At 48.0% G+C, this 18,953-nt stretch overlaps 1 protein-coding gene across 1 annotated transcript; it reads right to left on the bottom strand.

Annotated features, from left to right (window-relative positions):
- Positions 1-1,521: 1,521 nt before the first annotated feature.
- Positions 1,522-18,505, bottom strand: RSAD2 (radical S-adenosyl methionine domain containing 2). The gene is made up of 6 exons (XM_059407529.1): positions 17,891-18,505; positions 11,527-11,688; positions 8,889-9,118; positions 6,312-6,461; positions 5,517-5,549; positions 1,522-3,354 (listed from the first exon to the last, which is right to left on the bottom strand). The coding sequence occupies exons 1-6, from the start codon at positions 18,243-18,245 to the stop codon at positions 3,190-3,192; spliced, it is 1,095 nt and encodes a 364-aa protein (XP_059263512.1). The 5' UTR covers positions 18,246-18,505; the 3' UTR covers positions 1,522-3,189.
- Positions 18,506-18,953: the final 448 nt, after the last annotated feature.

Raw genomic sequence — 18,953 nt, 5'->3', positions numbered from 1 at the left:
GCAGCCAAGGAGAAGTATTGCCTGACGGAGCCTCATCGAGACTTCTGCTAGTTTTAACATCACGGTTCTCTCTACCAATCCTACGGCTCGAGTCCAAACACGGGGAGATAGAACAGGAGCCCGAGTTCCAGATGATTCAGCTGGATGGCCTCGCCATCTTCAAACTTCAGAGAAAATAGCCAACTTTCATGTCCTTTATCACTAAATGACAGCGATGCTTCATGCTTTTTAAACCAATACAGTGTTACTCGTGTCTGACTTTCATGGGTTTCTTAAGGCAGAATTCTGTTCTTATTATTACGGTGTAAACTTACTTAAAAACACCACAAAACCTTTGCACTCAACACTTATGTTGAGATGCCTCAGATAAATTACATTTGATACTTCCCTTTCTTTTTTCATTAATTATGATGATTTTCTTAAATTCCAGGTAACCCAAAGTGTTGTGTTAGTTCCTGCTGTACAATAGAGTGACCCAACACTTCCATCCACCCCCGAGCGCCCATCACGGTGAGTGGCCTCTGCTTGCTTTTTCAAAAAAAAAAAAAAAAAAAAAAAAGTGTTTCACAAAACTGCAAACTCCTATTTAGAACTGAAAACATAAAGCAAAATGTTAGTTAGGTAATCCAAATCTGAATTTTACCCTAATGCTATATGTCCATATCTCTCCCCTCTAAGAAAAAGAAAACTTTTAGGTATTTTAAACATTGCAAATCCTGAGTGGGCACGAGACTGTGGAGCACTGGTGTCCAACTGGTTGGAAAAATATTTAAAATATTTCTCAGGTGCCATTGTTTTATTTTTCTATGCTTTAGACTTCCCTTTGGGAGAAGAGTTATACAATTCCCCGCATTTTGAATTTGAGTGAATTTGAGAGAAATTCATTCCAACTCAGAGGATGTGGGCTTCTGACCTAGATTTTGTTTCAAATAATGACGACTGAGGCCCCGCTGTCTTCCAGTCAATGTCTGCAGGGCTTCCACATCTGTGGTCTGTCTTTGCTGAACTCGCTCTTGCTGAGTAATGTGAGTATCAGCAAAGTGTGCTTATGTTACATTAAAGAAAAAAAAACAAACAAAAAACCTTTTATATTTATACAGATTATATTAAGGTAATTCTAGCTTAGTAGCTGTCAAAACCCAGACAGGAAAAAAGCTTTCTAGTTCATTTTTCTCTTAAAACATAACATAAAGTAAAATGGAAAAATACATGACGACCTATCCTGTTTTTAAAAAGGCTTTAAAATTAATTTAATTTAATTTAAAATTAATTAATTAATTTTAAAATTCATTAATTTTTTAAAAGTAAATGAAATTTAAAATTAGTTAATTAATTTTAAAATTTCATTTCATTTATATATTTATATATTTATTTTACCCATTTATGTTACCTTGTTTGAAATGAGACACAAAAATATCTCAGTTGAATTATAGCCTTAAAATTAATTAATTAATTACTTTTAAAATTAATTAATTAATTCTAAAATTTCATTTATATATTTATATATTTATTTTACCCATTTATGTTACCTTGCTTGAGATGAGACACAAAAATATTCAGTTGAATTATAGTGACTTAAAATATGAAGTATAAATATGTTTTCTGACAAACAAACAAAAAATTTTCAAAAACCAAACTTTCAAAACCACCGAGTCTGGAAAGTAGATTAAGTGGGATTGTGTGTCGCTGCTTTATGGACTCAGGCGACATTTACTGCCACCTAGTGACCCGTACTGGTATGGCAGCTAGATTGAAACTTGCGCACTTGAGCAAAAAAATTTTCCATGATTTTGCTTTTCTGAAACAATGATAGGAAATTGTTGTTTTCCAGGCAAGGAGATACTGTCTAAATTACATAAACCAGCTGCACTGATATTTCCACAAGGAGACAACTTTGTTCCCTGACCCAGTTTAGGTGACATTTCCCAAAGAAGCTGAAAAAGGAAGGCCCTTCTCCTACTGACTGAAATTATGTCCTTCCTGCCAGTGATTCAGAGTTAGTGCAGACCTATGAGATGGTGCCCTGGCTTCACTGACATAAAATCCAGGTACATTCCAGACGCTTCCATACGTGCCTTCCTACATCCCAGTCCAGTGCTTTTCCTAACACAACAGGTCCATCTAGTAAGATGCCCACCTCCCCCCCGCCCTTCCTCTCTTTCTTTTTCCTTCTTTTTTTTTTTTTTTAGATTTAAAAAAAAAATCACTTTGAGAGGGAGAGAAAGGGAGGAAGACAGAGAAGCAGAGGGAGCACAAGCAGGGGGAGCGGCAGGCAGAGGGAGAAGCAGGCTCCCCGCTTAGCCGAAGCCCGATGCAGGGCTCGATCCCAGGACCTGGAGGTCGTGGCATGAGCTGAAGGCTTAACCATCTGAGCCATAAGGCATCATTTCTCAGAGATGTGCGGACAACTGTCTATTCCAATGAACTCATTTGGCAGAACTCACTTGGCAGACTCAGGTGGCAGGAGTAAGAGGTTCGTAAGGCAACCCAAGCACGGACCCTGTGTCAGCTTTGTCACGAAGTGCACAGGGTTTGCTGCTTTAGCTGCGACTCTTGGGAAGGAAGGAGAGCAGCAGAGATGGCTCACATTCACAGAACAGTCGGCGTGGGCCAGGGTCGCGCAGAGCACGGGAAGACCGACCATCTCCTTCCAGGTACTTACTGGAAACTGGAAAGGTGATCATTGCCTACTCTTTGAAACATGTGCTGACCATTTCTAGACCTCTGGGTAAAGAGTCCAAGACTTCAGCGGTAGAAAGGCAGAAAGGAAAGAGCATTACAACAAGCAGAGCAGTTGGGGGAGAGATTTTGTACTGGCTCTAGGTGTGAAAATTGGCATCTTCGTATTTAGCAGAAAAACAAAAAACAACAACTTGACTCTATGAAATGAAAGGATTGGAAACAGAACATCAAAACTGGGGAACCAGGAGTCCCAGAAAACACTGCTCAAAAACCAAAATTTCAAATAAGCAAATTAACTAAAGTTAATGGCTTGGCATTATATGTGGGTTTTGATGGCCCAAGTGATTCGTGTGTTCAGGTACCACAGATAATCGGAGAGCCTGCGCAACAGAAAATCAGCTCTGGGGCCATAGCAAAACGCCGACAGGAAGTGCCGCTCCTGGAAGTTGCCACACCTGGAGTCTGAGAGTCCCCACCGGTGGGGGGATGTTGGCTCCTTGTCCAGCTCTACCAGTCCAGCTTCAGATCTGCCTTGCTCCACACATACTTCCCTCCTCGCTTCAGAAACATCTTTTCATCAAATCCACTGAATTTGATAGCTTCTTCTACACCAACATCCAGGATTGACTTGGAAGGGTCCTTCCGTCCATTCCTACAGTTTAGGAAGCGCATCTAGAAAATTCAAAGACAGAAAGGAGATATTTTTGTATAATCGATTCCTTGAAACTCAATTCTGGGAATTAATTCAGAATGATCTGTGATAGTGCTGTCATCTCAACAGACATTTATTGAAGGCTGTGGGCCAGATACCATGTGAGGACGCTAACCTCCTTGAAGACACTTTCTCTGCCCCAGTAGCTCACTTTAACTAACAAAAACACATCTGACCAATTAAGTGCACGATCAACCGAATTTCACGTGTGCCACAGCTGGTGCGTGTGCCTCCAGGCGGGAGGGAGATGTTCAGAAATCGTAGTCTGGAGAGAACAGTGGTATAGAAGCACAGATGCATGAAACAGGATGGTGTCTTCAGGAAACTGCAGGTAGATGATGTTGCTGGAGTGAAAATCGTTTATAAATATATGGCATAACAAGAATAAAAATCTCTTTTGAGAAAAGGAGAAAGACAAATAAGAAAGGAAGTTCAAAGGCAGGTATGAGGCCAAGAAGCGTCGTAGACGCCTACTGAAGGGTCGCACTTTTCCTCCTACGTTAAACACCTTACAGGCAAGAATGAGGTCTTCACAGGTCTTCTGACCCACCCTGTCACTACGCATCTTGTAGGAATACCTTGAATATTCCTAAATTACCAAAAGCAACTTTTGCAGTCAAATGCTCTGCCACTGAGCTATACCCCCAAAAAGCAACTTTTGGTTCACGGTTTGTGGCAACTGTGTGGACAGCCGAGAGTTTGTTGAAGAGAGAGTTTGGTCAAAACAGCCCGTCATGCCGCTCCAAAAATAAAAACTGGGGTGCCGGGGTGGCTCAGTCAATGGAGCGTCCAGCTCCTGACCTCAGGTCGGGTCACCATCTCAGGGTCGTGAGATGAAGCTCCGCCTTGGGCCCTACACTCACCGCGGCGCCCAAGATTCTCTCTCTCCCCCTTCCTCTGCCCCTTGCCCTCCGTCCCCTCCTCGCACGCATGCTCTCTAAAAATGAAATTGAAAAGACAAAAATAAAAATAAATTGTTTGACCTTTCCTCTCTACCTCAAACCCACACGCAGAGCGTTCGCGTCACTACCTTTCTTATGAAGAATGCTCATATTGAGAAACAACGAAATGGTTATGAAGCGTCATTGATTAATTTGAAAACACTAAAATACCAAAAGTCAAAGCAAGTATTTCCCAAAACACCAAACTCCATGTATACACTGAATCATTTTTCTGTTAGAGCTCATTTCTTTCTTTCTTTTGTAAAATAAATAAATAAATATAAAATAAAAATTATTTTTATTATTTTTTAAAATTTACTTATTTTTTTGAGAGAGAGAGAGAGAGAGACGCAGGAGCTGGGGGTGGGCGGGGGGGCAGGGTGAGGGAGAAACAGGCTCCCCGCTGAGCAAGAAGCCGGACGTGGGGTCGGATCTTAGGACCCCCAGATCGTGACCTAAGCCAAAAGCAGGCCCTTAACCCCTCAGTCACCCAGGTGCTCTGAGCTCATTTCTTAGAAACATCTTTGAATGGACTGGTTCATCCTATCCTAGAACAATTGGCAATAGTTTATGAATCTGGCCCTTTCCCCCCCAAAAAAAAAGACAAAGGAAAGAAAAAAATGATTTGTCTTTCAAATTTGAGAAGGGATAGATTTTCTTTTTCTTTCTGAGGCAGAGGGTAGCAATATAATCCGGGGCTTTGGGAGAGGAGCTGTAATGGATTCTTACCTGGACTAAGGCTTTGCTGTCAGAGACAAGGAGCATCAGAGGTGTGAAAGGTAATGGGAAGTGTGATAAGACCTTCCTCCAAAGTTCCCTGGGTTCCCACTGCCAGGAAACTCCCAGCCCAAGACTGTGTGACACAGGACTGTGCTTTCACAGTGTCCGATTTAAGGTGACATCCAGGGACCCATCACCTAGGGTCGGTGCAAACACGGGGCCCGCGTTCAAGCAAAGCCCTGCCCACGTGCGTAGCTCGGAACCCACCCAGTGCAGGAAGGGCTCTGCACGGACGCCAGTCAGTGACCACAAAAGCAGGACGTGCTGGCTCAGAAGACAAATCGGGACCAGTCAGGCTCATGATAGCACAACACTGACATGGCGGCTTAATTAATTTTTCATTTTAAAAATTATTTTTATTTAAAAGTTTTCAAAGTTTATAATCCCTTACTAATACTTACATACTCATCCAGAATAAGGTAGGAATCCTTCATCTGTGAAAGAGAAATGGAACACAAATTTAGTTTCAACTGTATTTCTCAGTGCGCGCACTCAACGTTCTGTCCCTCAGTGTCTGTATGTTTGTGCTCTACTACTTCAGTGGCTTTGGGTGTGTCCCTTCCAAGACAATCCATCGGCTGGCACCCCTAGCCCCCCTAACATGCATCTGTGTCTGTTCAGATTCTAGCAGAGGCCAGGCTTCTCTGGGTTTTCCACCCCAAGCTGGAAGCATCAAATGGCCTCCACTGACAGCTCCTCTGACAACCATCCCCAGGAGAATTTCCCCATTTCCTCAAGCTGTGGGAGGGCCCTGCTCTTCACTTGGTATTCCCAATGGCTATTCCGACCCTACACTGAATGTCCCCCTTTATTCAATCTGTAAAGCTTTAATGTTATTCCCTGGGAGCTTCCCTGAAGATTCTACTGTGACTTCATTCCCTGTAACTAGTTATACCTTCTCTAGGTATGTGGAAGGTGCACCTACCCTCCTATAGGAAGCTATCCCTGCTCAAGGCCGTGTCCTTGGAGCAGCTCCCATTGTGGGAATAGTGGGGGATACATGGTCAAGGATGGGGAGGGGGAAGGGCCACTGAAGCTCCTCCAGAGGTCCCCCAGCGGGAAGGGGACAGCACTCCTCCCAGCCTGCTCTAGAACCCTCTACAAGATCAGTGTGTGAATCCCTCCGGGCTACAGCTCCTGTTTGGAATCAGTCTCAAGTTGTGGTGATGAACCAAGCCATGTTTGCGTCATACAACCTTCTGGTTGGACTCGGGCACCAGACAGGACACCTCGTTGTGGCGGTCTAAGAATCCTTCAAATTCTTCGTCGCTGATAACGAATTGTTGCGCTTCCCTCAGAGCTTCCTCTCCGGAATTCTCGCCCTCAATCAGGAGGCACTGGAACACCTGGAGGACAAGGATGGTGCCTGCTTCGCCAACAGGCTCCCACCGTTTGCGCCCGAACCCCATCCCCCAGACCCAGCGCCATCTCTTCTAAGCAAAGAAGACTCCACGGACTCAGGAACAGTCTAGAAAGACATTGCTCTGGGGCCTTCAACATCAGGAAGTACCAACTGTCTGAAAATATAAGTTTTCAGTGTATGCTTGATTTAGTCAGACACTCTGACTATTCAGACCACCAGATAACAGGTGTTCATTGCAGGGAATATGGATGACACAAAAGCATCAAGAAAATAAACAAATCACTTGTGATCCCCAAACCAGGAAATGATATTTTCAAAACGTTGTTTTTGCTGACTTCATTATATTCTTATTAAGGCCTCTCGACTATGGGGTTTATTTTTTAGTTATTAATATACAAGGACAGTTTCCAAAGGCATTAATAATAGTCTTCCAACATTCTTTTAAGTCAATAATTGTGTGTGTGTGTGTGTGTGTGTGTGTGTGAGAATGTATCATTCCCTTGTACGGAATACCATCATCTGAGAAGGAACAACTCTTCTCCAGGGACCTGCTCAAGGTGAAACAAGACGGTTGCTGATGACACATACGGGCGCCCGCAGAGCCCGGGGCTGTGGGGTTTTCATGGGAGGGGATCATACATAGTATTTAATTAACATTTTAGTCAGCTTAGATCTAACTGTAAAGTTCCCTAACATTGCCTTCTTTGCTCACTCTATGTCCACCCCCTTCCTCTGTGCTCCCCGGTCCTCACAGACCCTCGTCCCACAGCTTTCATGGTTGTCTTGCTCAGTAGGCTGGCTTCTAGGGAGGGGACACCCCTCACTGCTGTCCCCACGGCACTGGAGCCCAGTCCAGGCCACAGGGTGAGGAGAGTGGCCTGCCAGGGAGGTCAGGGGAGGTGTCCGCACGGGTTGGAAGCCCACGCTGATTTGAACATCCGGCAGGGGAAGACTTTGGTTCTAGAATCCACAGCTCGAATGGAGCTTGAGAAGCAGAATGGGGGGAGGAGGGTGAGATAGGCTGAGCCAGGTTAGGAGGGGCCACTCTCTTGTCACTACGGCCAGCCTCCAAGTGACCACAAAGCCCTCTGTGGAGGAGTCCCAGGAGGTCTACTCCGGCCCGTGCATGGTCGGTGCTGGGTACTGCTGATGGGCTGCGAGCCCAGGCCCTCGCGTGGAGGAGGCAGCCTGGGGGGCCACACACCGAGCCACGGACATCGATGGTCATCCGTTTGCAGCCTGCAGACACCCGTGATCTGAGCCGAAACCTGCTCTCCAAAGAGGCAGCAGCTGATCTGCTCCCTCCAGAAAACTCGGGGTTTTGAACGGGCAGTTCTGGAGTGGATCCGTGCGTGGGATCGGAGAAGAGAGCGCTGAGGTCGAGAGGCCACGAGGAGGTCCTGGCAAACCGGCGTCAAGAGGAAGAATGTGTACACCGACGCAGGGACGCTGAAGAGAGTATGAGGAGCAGAAGTGGGACGGGGTGAGCGTTGTCAGGGAAAAGGAGGGGGTGGGCGGGTGGTTCTAGAAGGAGGATCTAAGAACCCGGAGTCTGCCGCAGGCCCTCGCCCTCCCCCTTCCTGGACCACAGCCTCTGTTCCTCCCACCGGCCCACCTCCAGTGCCTTCTGGGCAGGGGGTGCAGGTCCAGGAAGGTGCTTTTTAAACAGTTCCCCAAGTTGATTCTGAAGGACAGCCAGGGGCAAGAATGACTGACCGTATTTCTGAATCCTGCTCATCGTGGGCCGTAAACACGCCCTGAGTTTGAACTTTAGACTCTGTCATAGCGGACCCAAGGGTCAGTCCTAAAGCACTGATCTTGGCATTAAGCTTTGCCGCAACCTGGGAATACTGTTGCTCCGGTAACTTTAAATAATTCAAAGAAAAATGTATTAACAACAGAATTTATGAAGAACATGTATCCATTGATGACTAAGCCGAGAGTTTTAAAAAGAAATCCAGTCTTAATATATTTAATAGATATGTCCAGGTTAGGTTTTCTACGGGCATATTCTTCAGAACCTGTCCAAGCACTGACTGTATCTTTTCTTTTTTTTTAAGATTTTATTTTGAGTCATCTCCACACCCAACATGGGACTTGAACTCACAACCCCAAGGTCAAGAATCTCGTGCTGCACTGACTGAGCCAGCCAGGTGCCCCCTAACTAGGTCTTTTGACCTCTACCCTCTCCATATCGCAGAAGGGAATCGGGTCCAGTTCTCAGAGGGGAGATTGGGACAGAGAGGGTGGAGGCAGGTTAAGAGAGCTGGAGGAAGGGCCAAGGACCTGGTTTCCCGGCCGGCTCGGTCGGAGCAGAGTCCTCTCTCACCTAGACATTTTGGGTTTCAGTGTCAAAGTCTCTCCGGAACATTTTCTGAACTCCCCTCCGCAAAGGGGACCCGGTACTTACTTTCCAGCGGACAGGATTCAAGGCTTTAATGGGCTCCCTCATATCCTCATCCACGTTGAATCGATTAATGACAGAATTTATCTTGAAGGCCACTCTGTAATCGCGACACCACGCCCTCAGTTTCTGAAGATTTTCCACATGGTTCTTCTTTCCTTGACCACGGCCGATGAGGACATTGACTTGTTCATCGAAGCTGTCACAGGAGATGGCGAGGATGTCCAGATACTCACCTGAGGAGAAGTGAGCACCTTTAAGCTTTTCTGTTCAAGGACAAACACTTTTAGACCATTTATCTCTCTTTAGGATAAAACACATCTTGCTTGTATCTAAGTTCTAATGCTTAAAAAGACTTTTTTTTTTCATACCTACAACATTCACAGAAATGTCAACGATACTTGGTATTTGTTTAAATAATCTTGGAAAAAATATGCGTATCATGACGTCACGGAGACGATCTGGAGGAGACGGCCCTTTGCCCATCCTAGAGCCACACTTGCATGTGTGCGAGCGTGTATTGGTATATTTAAATGAGGTCCTTCGTTAATTGCTACATCTGGATTATGTCCCCTCTTCCTGCTCTCAGACTGCCTTGTAGGAGCCCCTGTGAAGACAGAGTTAGCGCAGCAGATCTGTTCGCGGACTCCTTGTGAGTCTCTGGAAGGGCACGGAACGATGATGAGGTTTGGCCAGTCCCTGCATGTGTGGCCTCCAGAACGCTCTCTGTCTCCCGTTGATGGTGTGTCTATGTCTGAGCAATGGGGCACGTTAAGTCAGCTTGTCAAGAGTCGCTGGGATCGTTGCACAAGATTCGTGATGTAGCTGGTTTTGCAGCTAGGCCCTACATAAAGGCCTCAGACCCTAAGACTCACGTGAACATTCCTCAGCAACAACGTTCCAGAAATGTCCCTATATATAGCTCACCGCGTGAGAGAAAACACATCTTCTACATCCTAGAAGGGAAGGACTCAGAAGCCCGTGTCTCTGGCCCCCCGTGATGCCCATCCCTGCTGTTTCTGCACCACGGCCTTTCCCTGATGAACCTCAGCCGTGAGTCTACTGGCTGCTGAGTCTTGTGAGCGATCCCAGAAGACTGTCAATCTCAGAGACGTGGCGGTCTCTCCAAAGCGGCTCTTGCAGACCCCGCGGTCACACATAAACTTTGCTGTCGTCTTCCCTCATGACGTCCGGCAATATTCCAAATTATTTGCAAATATTTCCTTGGGAGATTTCACATGGAATGTAGGTTTCTGAATTTGGCAACACCAACCCTACGTTCCCACAGAGGATAGACGTCCACGGAAGCTCAGGGCTCACGGGCCGCCCGTCCGTCCGCCAGGACAGGGCATGGCGCTTCCTGTGCCTCATGGCCTTCCACCTGCTTACGGTCTCCCTACGACTGAAGCAGGTTTTTCTGCTGTAGCTCCACAGTCACTCCCTCCCACGGAGTCTCCCACACCAGCATCTGAGCTTCTGACCCTGGACACTCTGAGCTTCTGACCCTGGACGCTGTGATCCTTCGTGCCGCACGGGGCATGGGGAGCCAGTGCTGGAGGGAGAGCATGGCTCGGGGCCAGCGCCAGCAAGCCTGACCGATTCTCCCTGCTCATACCGTTCCCTCAACCCTCCCTCCCTCTCCGAATCCGGCTCCCAGAGTTTATTTGGAAACTTCTGACCCCATTTCACTCAGTGACTCCCTTCACAGTCATTTGGGTTCTCACAGGTCGTCTTCCGGCCTCCCCTGATCTACTTTCCCCAGAGACTTCCGCGTTTGTCCTCCTGCTTCCCCCCATGAGACAGGCTGCCCTGCCCTCACCCACGCATCCCTCCCCACACGCCTCTCTCCGCCGTCTCAGCAGGGGTGTGTGGTCAGAGACTTCCCGTGAGCGGCCTCAACAGAGGGGAAAGGCAACCCCTCTCGCAGTGATGTCCAGGCTCCAACAGCTCCTACAAAGTGAGGACAGAAAACTGTGCTCTGAGAGGCTATGACTGTCTACGAAAATGACAGTAGAAATAACAGCTAACATTCTCCACTGCCTCCCCTCGTTCCGGTGCTGCTCTAGCCCTACGGAAACTCCGCCGTAAGGTCTTAGGGTCTGTGGTTCGCCATCCTGCGTGGAGGGGAATCCCTGGGAGCCTCCCAGGTTGGTCTGTGACACAGCACGAGGTTCTGATGTAATTAGTCCGAGCTCCAGTCCCCACGCAGATATTTTACTTAACTTTCTTCAGCAGCCAAATATAGAGCCAAAGATAGGAAACACAGTTTTGGTCCAGTTGCTTCATTCATGAGACTAATGAAGTGAGGGTTCCTTCAATATTTAAAAATAAAATATCAGTGGCAAACAATGAGGTAGAGGTTGCAGAACGTGTCGGTGCTCCCCGCTAGTGGCTAAGCTAAAGCCATTGGCCTCAGCACCTGCTGAACATAGTTGCGCTGACTAACATGCTGTTACCTGTCCTGCCGCACCTGTTCGTCAAGGAGCACAGGGCTCTAAGCGTAGAGTCCCGCAGAAGCTTGCGGGCTTGCAGAGGGATTCGAGTTTGGTGTCCCCTCCCCCAGCAAGCCCGGCTTAAGGACCACGGTGTTTGGAACCACCAGTCATTGCGGTGGCGACCACAGCGCAAAGGGCGGGAAGCTCACCGTAGTTCTGGAACCAGCGCTCGCGGATCAGGCTCCCGTTGCTCACGATGCTCACGCTGGGCAGCCGCAGCTCCTCTTTGCAGAACCTCACCAGCTTGCCCAGGTACTCGCCGCGGTCGTGAATAAACGGCTCTCCGCCCGAAAAGTTTATCTTCTCCATCCCTGTGAGAGGCAGAACGTGAATCCTTCCGTCCCCCACCTCCATTGCACAAACACCCCTTGTCATTATTTTAATGACAGAAGGAATGTTTTCTCAAAGTAACAAAAAAATGAAGTGAAAGCCTCCCATTATCCCCAGCCCCCACCCCCAACCTTGGCTCCCCATGCCCCCCACGGGGCTTGGAGGGGGGGGGGGAACAGACCATATACATGACCCGGGGCCAATCCTTCCCCCTGCTTTGAAATACATACACTTTAGGGCACCTGGGTGGCTCAGGCTGTTAAGCATCTGCCTTTGGCTCAGGTCATGAACTCAGGGTCTTGGGGTCGGGCATCAGGCTCTCTGCTTCTCTCTCTACCCCTCCCCCCTGCTCATGCTACGCTCGCTCAAAGAATTAAGTAAATGAAATCTTTGAAAAATAAAAATAATGAAATAGATGTGCTTTAAAGTAGGGAATCAGTTACAGAGATGGAAAGACAGCACAGGGATGTGCAGAAAACCCCCTCCGCCGCCCCCAGATCGGTCTTGCTTGGGACTCTAGCCTGAGACAGCTCCATGCACCCAGCCCTACGGCCCCTCCCTCTCCCACGTGCTCGGTGCCTCTTGGGCTGGAATTCCTGCCCTTTCCTCTCTTGATGCACTCCCTGGTTTTGGAAAAGCCCTTAGCAGTTTCCTGGGGGGGAAAAATGCACAATATGAACCAAGGTGAGATCTTACTTATATGTTTCAAAATTCATCTGTGATCACTGGTTTGGACAGGTATAGTATTCTGGGTGAAGTCATTTTGAGCTTGGAATGTTAAGGGCATGCTTTGCTCTCTTCTAGGTTTTAATATTACTGTTCTGAAGCCTGATAACACTTTGATTTATAACCTTTTAAACAGCATAACTCTCCCTTCCAGAAGTTTTCTTTCCAGTGTCCCCAAATTTCAAGGTGAGGTGCCTTAGCCAAATCTGTCTCTACTCATTGTTCTGGCCACTTGGCAGGTCCTTGTTAGAAAAAGACCGCTTCTTCTGGTACGGCAAGTTTCTCATACCATGTGTTTGAGAGCTCCTACCCCTCCACCACTGTGCAGATCTCTCTGGAGGTCCTATCCAGGGTTTACTGGCGCTCTGGCTGGTAACCACCCGCCCTTCCTGCTGTGTCTCCTGCATCCCATTTTCCCAAGACCTTATCTTTTAGTCTTTGTATTAAAATTTTAATTTTAGAAATCCCAGTTTCCGTTCCCCAGACTTTCCCACATCTTATTTTCTTAGTACCACATCGCTATTTCTTACATGGAAATTTTCCCTTATCTCTCTGGGATTATCGGTTAAAGAGTTTTGAAGTTTTCCTATATTCTCTTTGCTTATTTTGATGTCTGCCTTTTACTTCAGTGTTTCTATTTGTCCTTTCTTATTTAAGTGATGCTTCAAAGAGCGGCAGGGGAATTCCTGTGATTGAGGAAGAAACCCCTCACTGGGAGGGTTCTGTTGAAACTGACTTCCTCCCTGGATTACGTCCCACATGCTGGGAGCCTTGGTCATGCCTCTGGGCCATTCTGTTCTGCTCCTGCTATGCCATACACCCAGGTGTCTGCACCCCGGAATGTGGGCTCTCACACCCAGCAGGCAGACTCTCACTCCCCCATCTTCACTATGGTGCTTTTCTTCTCCCTGCTTCTCCTGGGGTGGTTGAGCCCAGCCTCCTGTCCAGATCCTTCTGAAAATATGCCTTCTATCATGCGCAGGAGGAGGGGCTCTCCTTGTGGTGGGGGCAGCAGGGGATCTGCCTTGGACCTGCTGTCTCGCTCCTGCCTCACTCCCTCCTTGATCAGTGCTGTCCTTCTGTGTGATACGCTGCATTCCACGGGGCAGGCTGGAGAACCCGGGCAGCCACCACCCTGTGCACACAGGCTGAAGATGCCCAAGTGCCATCCACCAGTTCCAACAACTGTGTTGACTTCTTTTTGCGTTTGTTCCCCTGTTTTCAGTGATGCTACTGGAATTTCAGTGGAGCGAAGGAAAGATTGGAGGGAGTGTGGACATGAACTAGAAGGTCCAGAAGTTCATGAAATACAGACTTTATACAGTGACATTAACCTGGTGGAGTTCATTTTGAATTCAGTTCAGTTCAATTCGGTTGGCTGAGTGAGTCTTTCTTAGATGCCCGGTGCTAGTGGCCACATCAGAGTGGGCCATTTCCAGAATGAACTCGTAATCAGGAAGCAACTGCCTCCGCTAAGAGAAGTGTGAGATGCCCACTCCAGTGGATGTTGAGGGTGTCGAAGGCACGGGCACCGGACAGCATGCTCAGATCAGAGACAGACACCAGGCGCCTCAGAGCATGGCAAGGAAGGACCCGGGCTGATGAGCCACAGAAACAGAAGCACATGTGAGGTTAAAGGGGGAAGCACGAGACTGGTAAGAAGTGCAGACAGATCTGGTCATAGGAATGAAATAATTAGAGACACCAGCCAGGCTGGCAGAGAGGGCTGGGGAACTTAGTAAGGGGCAAACAGCACATTATGCCGTAAAATTCCCTGAGAATGTTATTTGTTGAGATTTGTTCAATAAACTTTGTACCAGCTAAGTAACAAACACTGTGCGTGGAAATCTAAGCTGTGCAAATTCCCCGTAGCGCAGCCTTCGGAATGCTGCCCTGACTCAGTCTCCAGGTCCCGGCTGAAGGGTGGTCACCTCTTCTTGAGCAACACCCCAAGCTCCTGATCTATGAGGGTCTCTCTCGGGGCCATGGTCCTCTCTGCCCTCTGAGTCCCAGAGCCAGGTCTCAGACAACCGGGACATCCCCGGCACCCAGGGCTCGCTGAGATTGTTCAGACTAGCCTGTGCTAAGCTGGCTTTGCCTCCCTATCAGTTCCTGTGAAAACCACATTGATGAGGTCACATTTACAGTCCCCTCCTGCCCTGACCTGGGACTTCCTGTGAGGCGAGGGCAGTCCTGCCCCAGGAACAGTGAATAGCAAATTACACGACTCTTTCCAGTTTTTCTCTCTTGATCTGCATCTGGCCTCCCCAAACCTCACCCAAGGTAACATGGTTCAGGCAAGCATTTAATCCTGAAACCCATTCAGCAAGGAAGAGATTATCATCCTAGTTTTTAGCTGCTGGCATCAAAGCTCAGGAAGGTTCAAAGGTTTATTCAGGATCATAAGACTAGGGAAAAATGGGAGTGAGGATGGGTATCGAAGCTCCACAGCCTCCGTCTCTATCAGGGGCACTGCCCTTCTGCCAGCGCGCCCAGCACAGCCCCGCTGTGTGGCAGACCAAATGCCATCTGCTATGGCTTTCAACACCGTCTTTCTCTCTCAGATGGGTCTGTGACTGGACAGTGGTCCACTCCGTCATCTCACTATTGGAATCCAACACGCTGGGAGCCTGCCTGTGTGACAGTGACTATCGTTCGGTAGAAACATCATTTTTCCCGACAGTGAAGTAGGATCAGATTAACCAGAGAAGGTGAGACGGCGTATTGGCCAGCGGCCCTTGAAGAGTTTGAGGGGAAGATGTAGACCGGATGAAAGGAACAGAAAGTTGAAGGAACAGGATGCAGGTGCGTAGTTCAGATCATAGACGAGCAACGACTACTTCACAATGAAGTCAGCCTACGAGGAGCGATCCTACCATAGCACCGATCAATAACAGGTGCTCACAGAGGCCAAATTCAGCTCGATCTTCTCCGTGTGTACGTGAGAGAAGTAAAAAATATGTTGTAAAAGCACCTCCCACCTGAGTAGCTCATTTTAAATATAATTTACATTTAGCTTTACATTCTTAATCATCACCAAAATAGATTTTCCTCTATTAACCAGAAATCTCACTTAGAAGTTATATGACCTATGTTATACCTTGATCATTTTAGTTGACTTTGACTTTATTTACTTAAAACTGAGAAATCATTATATAAAAATATTAATTATAACCATAATAGTTTATACTCGCTTTAAAAACCCCTGAACATTCACTTATTTGTGCCATGTGGCAACTTTTTCAGGTTGGTATGGGCGTTATCCTTTTTTTTAAAGATTTTATTCATTTGAGATTGAAAGTTTGAGAGAGAGAGAGAGAGAGATTGAGAGCAGGAGCGGGGGGCAGCAGGCAGAAAGAGGAGAAGCAGGCTCCCCACTGAGCAGGGAGCCTGACGTCCAGCTCCATCCCAGGACTCTGGCATCAGGACCCGAGCTGAAGGCAGACACTTAACCAACTGAGCCACTCAGGTTATCTTGATTATCTACATTTGAAAGATTGTTAAACTGCTACTCAGAAAATTTAAATGTCTTCACAAGTCTTTTAAGTGTTAGGGCAAGAGCTCAAACCCTGGCCTTGTAAGTCAGGAGTCTAGGTTCTTCCCATGACACTAGACCTCCCTTTGTTCATTCATCTATTAATCCATCTCTCCAAAAACATTCATCAACCCCCTTTTACACTCTAGATATCCTGGTAGCCACAAAGATACACAGAATGCTCAAATTCTACCTTGAAACTCAAACTCTTTGGGGGATCCAAATTTTAAAAACAAAACAGCAAAACAAAACATAATGGCATAACTTTAAAAAAAACTACAATAGGGGCACCTGGGTGGCTCAGTTGGTTGAGCGTCTGCCTTCGGCTCAAGGTCACGAACCCGGGGTCCCGGGAGCGAGCTCCATGTGGGGCTCCCTGCTCTGTGGGAACCTACTTCTTCCTCTGCCCCTCCCCTGCTCATGCTTTCTCTCTCTCAAATATATACATAAAACCTTTGTAAAAAAGTGTTAGAATACATATTTGTAATAGGCTCCAAGGGGTCACAAATGAAGGAGAGAGCATTCCAGAAACCGAGGACAGCATGATCACAGCCTGGATTGATGCAGCTGTTGGGAGAGAAGGGGTGTAATACACTGTGCCTAGAGGCACTGGGGTGCAGGAATTGATGTCCCAATGGGGACCTCAGAGACAGTTATATGAATTGCAGCAATCCAGGTGAGAAATGGGGAGACCCTGAGCTGAAACCCACTGGGACCAGTGAGGCGGGTCTGTACTTGGATGAACAGCTGTGGATGATTGTGCAAACGTAATGGAGAACCAAATAAGTCAGATCCAAGGCAGTGCAATGATGTAATTTCATTATATAAAGTAAAAAACCAGGCAAAAACTACTGTCTGTTACAAGACAAACTCATGGTTACCTGGGCAGGGCAGTGGCTGGAAGGGAGATGTTTCTAGATGCTGTGATGTTCTCTCTCAGCATCTTGGGCTGTTTATGTGGGTGTGGTCACCTTGTGAAACTCGCCTAGCTAAACCCTCAGGATGTGTGCAATTCTGTGCATGCATGGTATACTTCCGTAAAAAAAGTTAAGCAAATTGAGAAAAAGTTGGCAAGGCTGCTAAGTTACTAGCTTGGTTGGAGCTCGAGGAAAGACAGGAGGAGAAGGTGAGAAGGGACAGGTCTGGTGCGGAAGATGTTGCCAGGCTGAGCTCTCCCGAAGATGCCTTCACTGTACTGCTTCGGGGAAGTTCAGCAAACAAGCCTAGAGCAAAGTCATTGCCATATTTGTATTGTAAATAGCTTCTTTAAAGTTTCATGTTAGGAGCACTTACATGATTCAAAATAAAAAACTCAAACATGGTAATTCTTTTATTTTTCTTAAGATGTATTTATGTATTTTAAACAGAGAGCGAGTGAGAGCATCTCAAGCAGAACAGCACCCCCCCTCTCCCCGCCCCCGAGCATGGAGCCTGACGCGGGGCTCCATCTCACAACCCTGAGATCATGGCCTGAGCAGAAACCAAGAGTCAGGTGCTTAACCGACTGAGCGACCCAGGCGCCCTTCAAACGTTACAGTTCTTAAGTCAAAGTTTGTGTCTTTGTTTTCAACTTTCCTCTTTTACTCTTTTTGGAAAGCTCCACTCTATCAGCACTTTGGACCAACTCAGAAAGTGACACGACTTCCCATCCTGTCCCTTGGCCCACGCTGGGTGCCCTGGAAGCCTGGCAGGTGCACAGACTTCTGCTTACTTGGTGGCTCCAGGAGGGACGGGTTGGCATCTCTTACCGTCTGTGCCAGCCAACTCTGGTTCCGAAGGCCTAAGCTCCCACCCCAGTTCACCCTAGTACTCCCTCGTAAGATGGGCTGGGGAGCATCTCAAATTCTGTGTGAGCTCTCGCACCTGTGCCTGCCCCCAGCCAGCGGCTGTGCCCTGATTCCCTCCCAAGACTGGGGACTCACCGGCTGCCTGCAGCATCCGAAGCCCTCGCTTGGCCTCCGCCAGGGGCAGCACGAAGGACGTCTTGGCCGTGTGGAAGCAGAAGCCACACTTATAGTTGCACTGGCGGGTGAAGTGGTAGTTGACGCTGGTCGGGGTGGTGGGCAGGTCTGGGCCCTCCTCCTCCTCCCCTCGGCTCTCCTGCCGTTCTCCCTGGCCCCTCGGAGGTGGCAAGCGGGTGTTCTTGCCCCCTGCCAGCCAGAGTGCTGACCTGAGCCAGAAGAACCAGGGGACCACGCTGCCCCACAGAGAGCCTAGTGGCTTCCGGAGGGCACTCAGCAGCTTTCCAGCAAGAGCAAAGGGCGCCAGCATCCACATGGTGGCCGTGTGCCCCGGGGCTGCACGGCACCCGGGGATTCTGTTTATATGCACTGGGCCAGCCTATCACACCGGCGAGAGGGACACACCTCTGACTGAGTCTCAGCTGAGCTCAAGTTTCGATTTTCCTGCTCATGAAATTGAAAGCTGGAACAGCGCCAAGACGTGCGGCTCAGGATCAAGGCCGGCAGCTGCCTCTCTCGGCCTCACCTTTCACCTATCTTCTGGGTCACCGGTGGCTTCTAATTGGATACAGACCAAGGCCTTCGGTCCATCTGTATCTCGGTCCCGCAGACAGCGGCAGCCTGGAGAGATACCGTCCCCACTTCGGATGCATTGCTCATGCATGATACCATACGTGGGGGCTCCGCCCCGGCGTCCTGCCCGAGCAACCCCCGCCCGGCACTGACTGTTGGCTATGAAAGTCAAAGAATGCGAAGTATGACTGACCTGTGCAGGCTGAGGACAGACCCCACACGCCTCGGGCCCCCTTTTGGATCACAGTCAGAAAAAGCACAGGCACATAACATGTATCCTTCATCTGCCTGTAGTTATTCATCGTCTGTGTTTTCATAGTGCCGAAAGGTAGACATTTATGTTTTCCTGCATATTTACTTATGTTATTTTTTAAAGATTTTATTTATTTATTTATTTATTTGACAGACAGAGATCACAAGTAGGCAGACAGGCAGGCAGAGAGACGGTGGT

This window comes from Mustela nigripes, chromosome 7 (assembly GCF_022355385.1).
Source record: "Mustela nigripes isolate SB6536 chromosome 7, MUSNIG.SB6536, whole genome shotgun sequence".
Classification (NCBI taxonomy): Eukaryota; Metazoa; Chordata; class Mammalia; order Carnivora; family Mustelidae; genus Mustela; species Mustela nigripes.
Note: the sequence above shows the minus strand (reverse complement) of the source record. Positions and strands in the feature narration are given on the sequence as shown.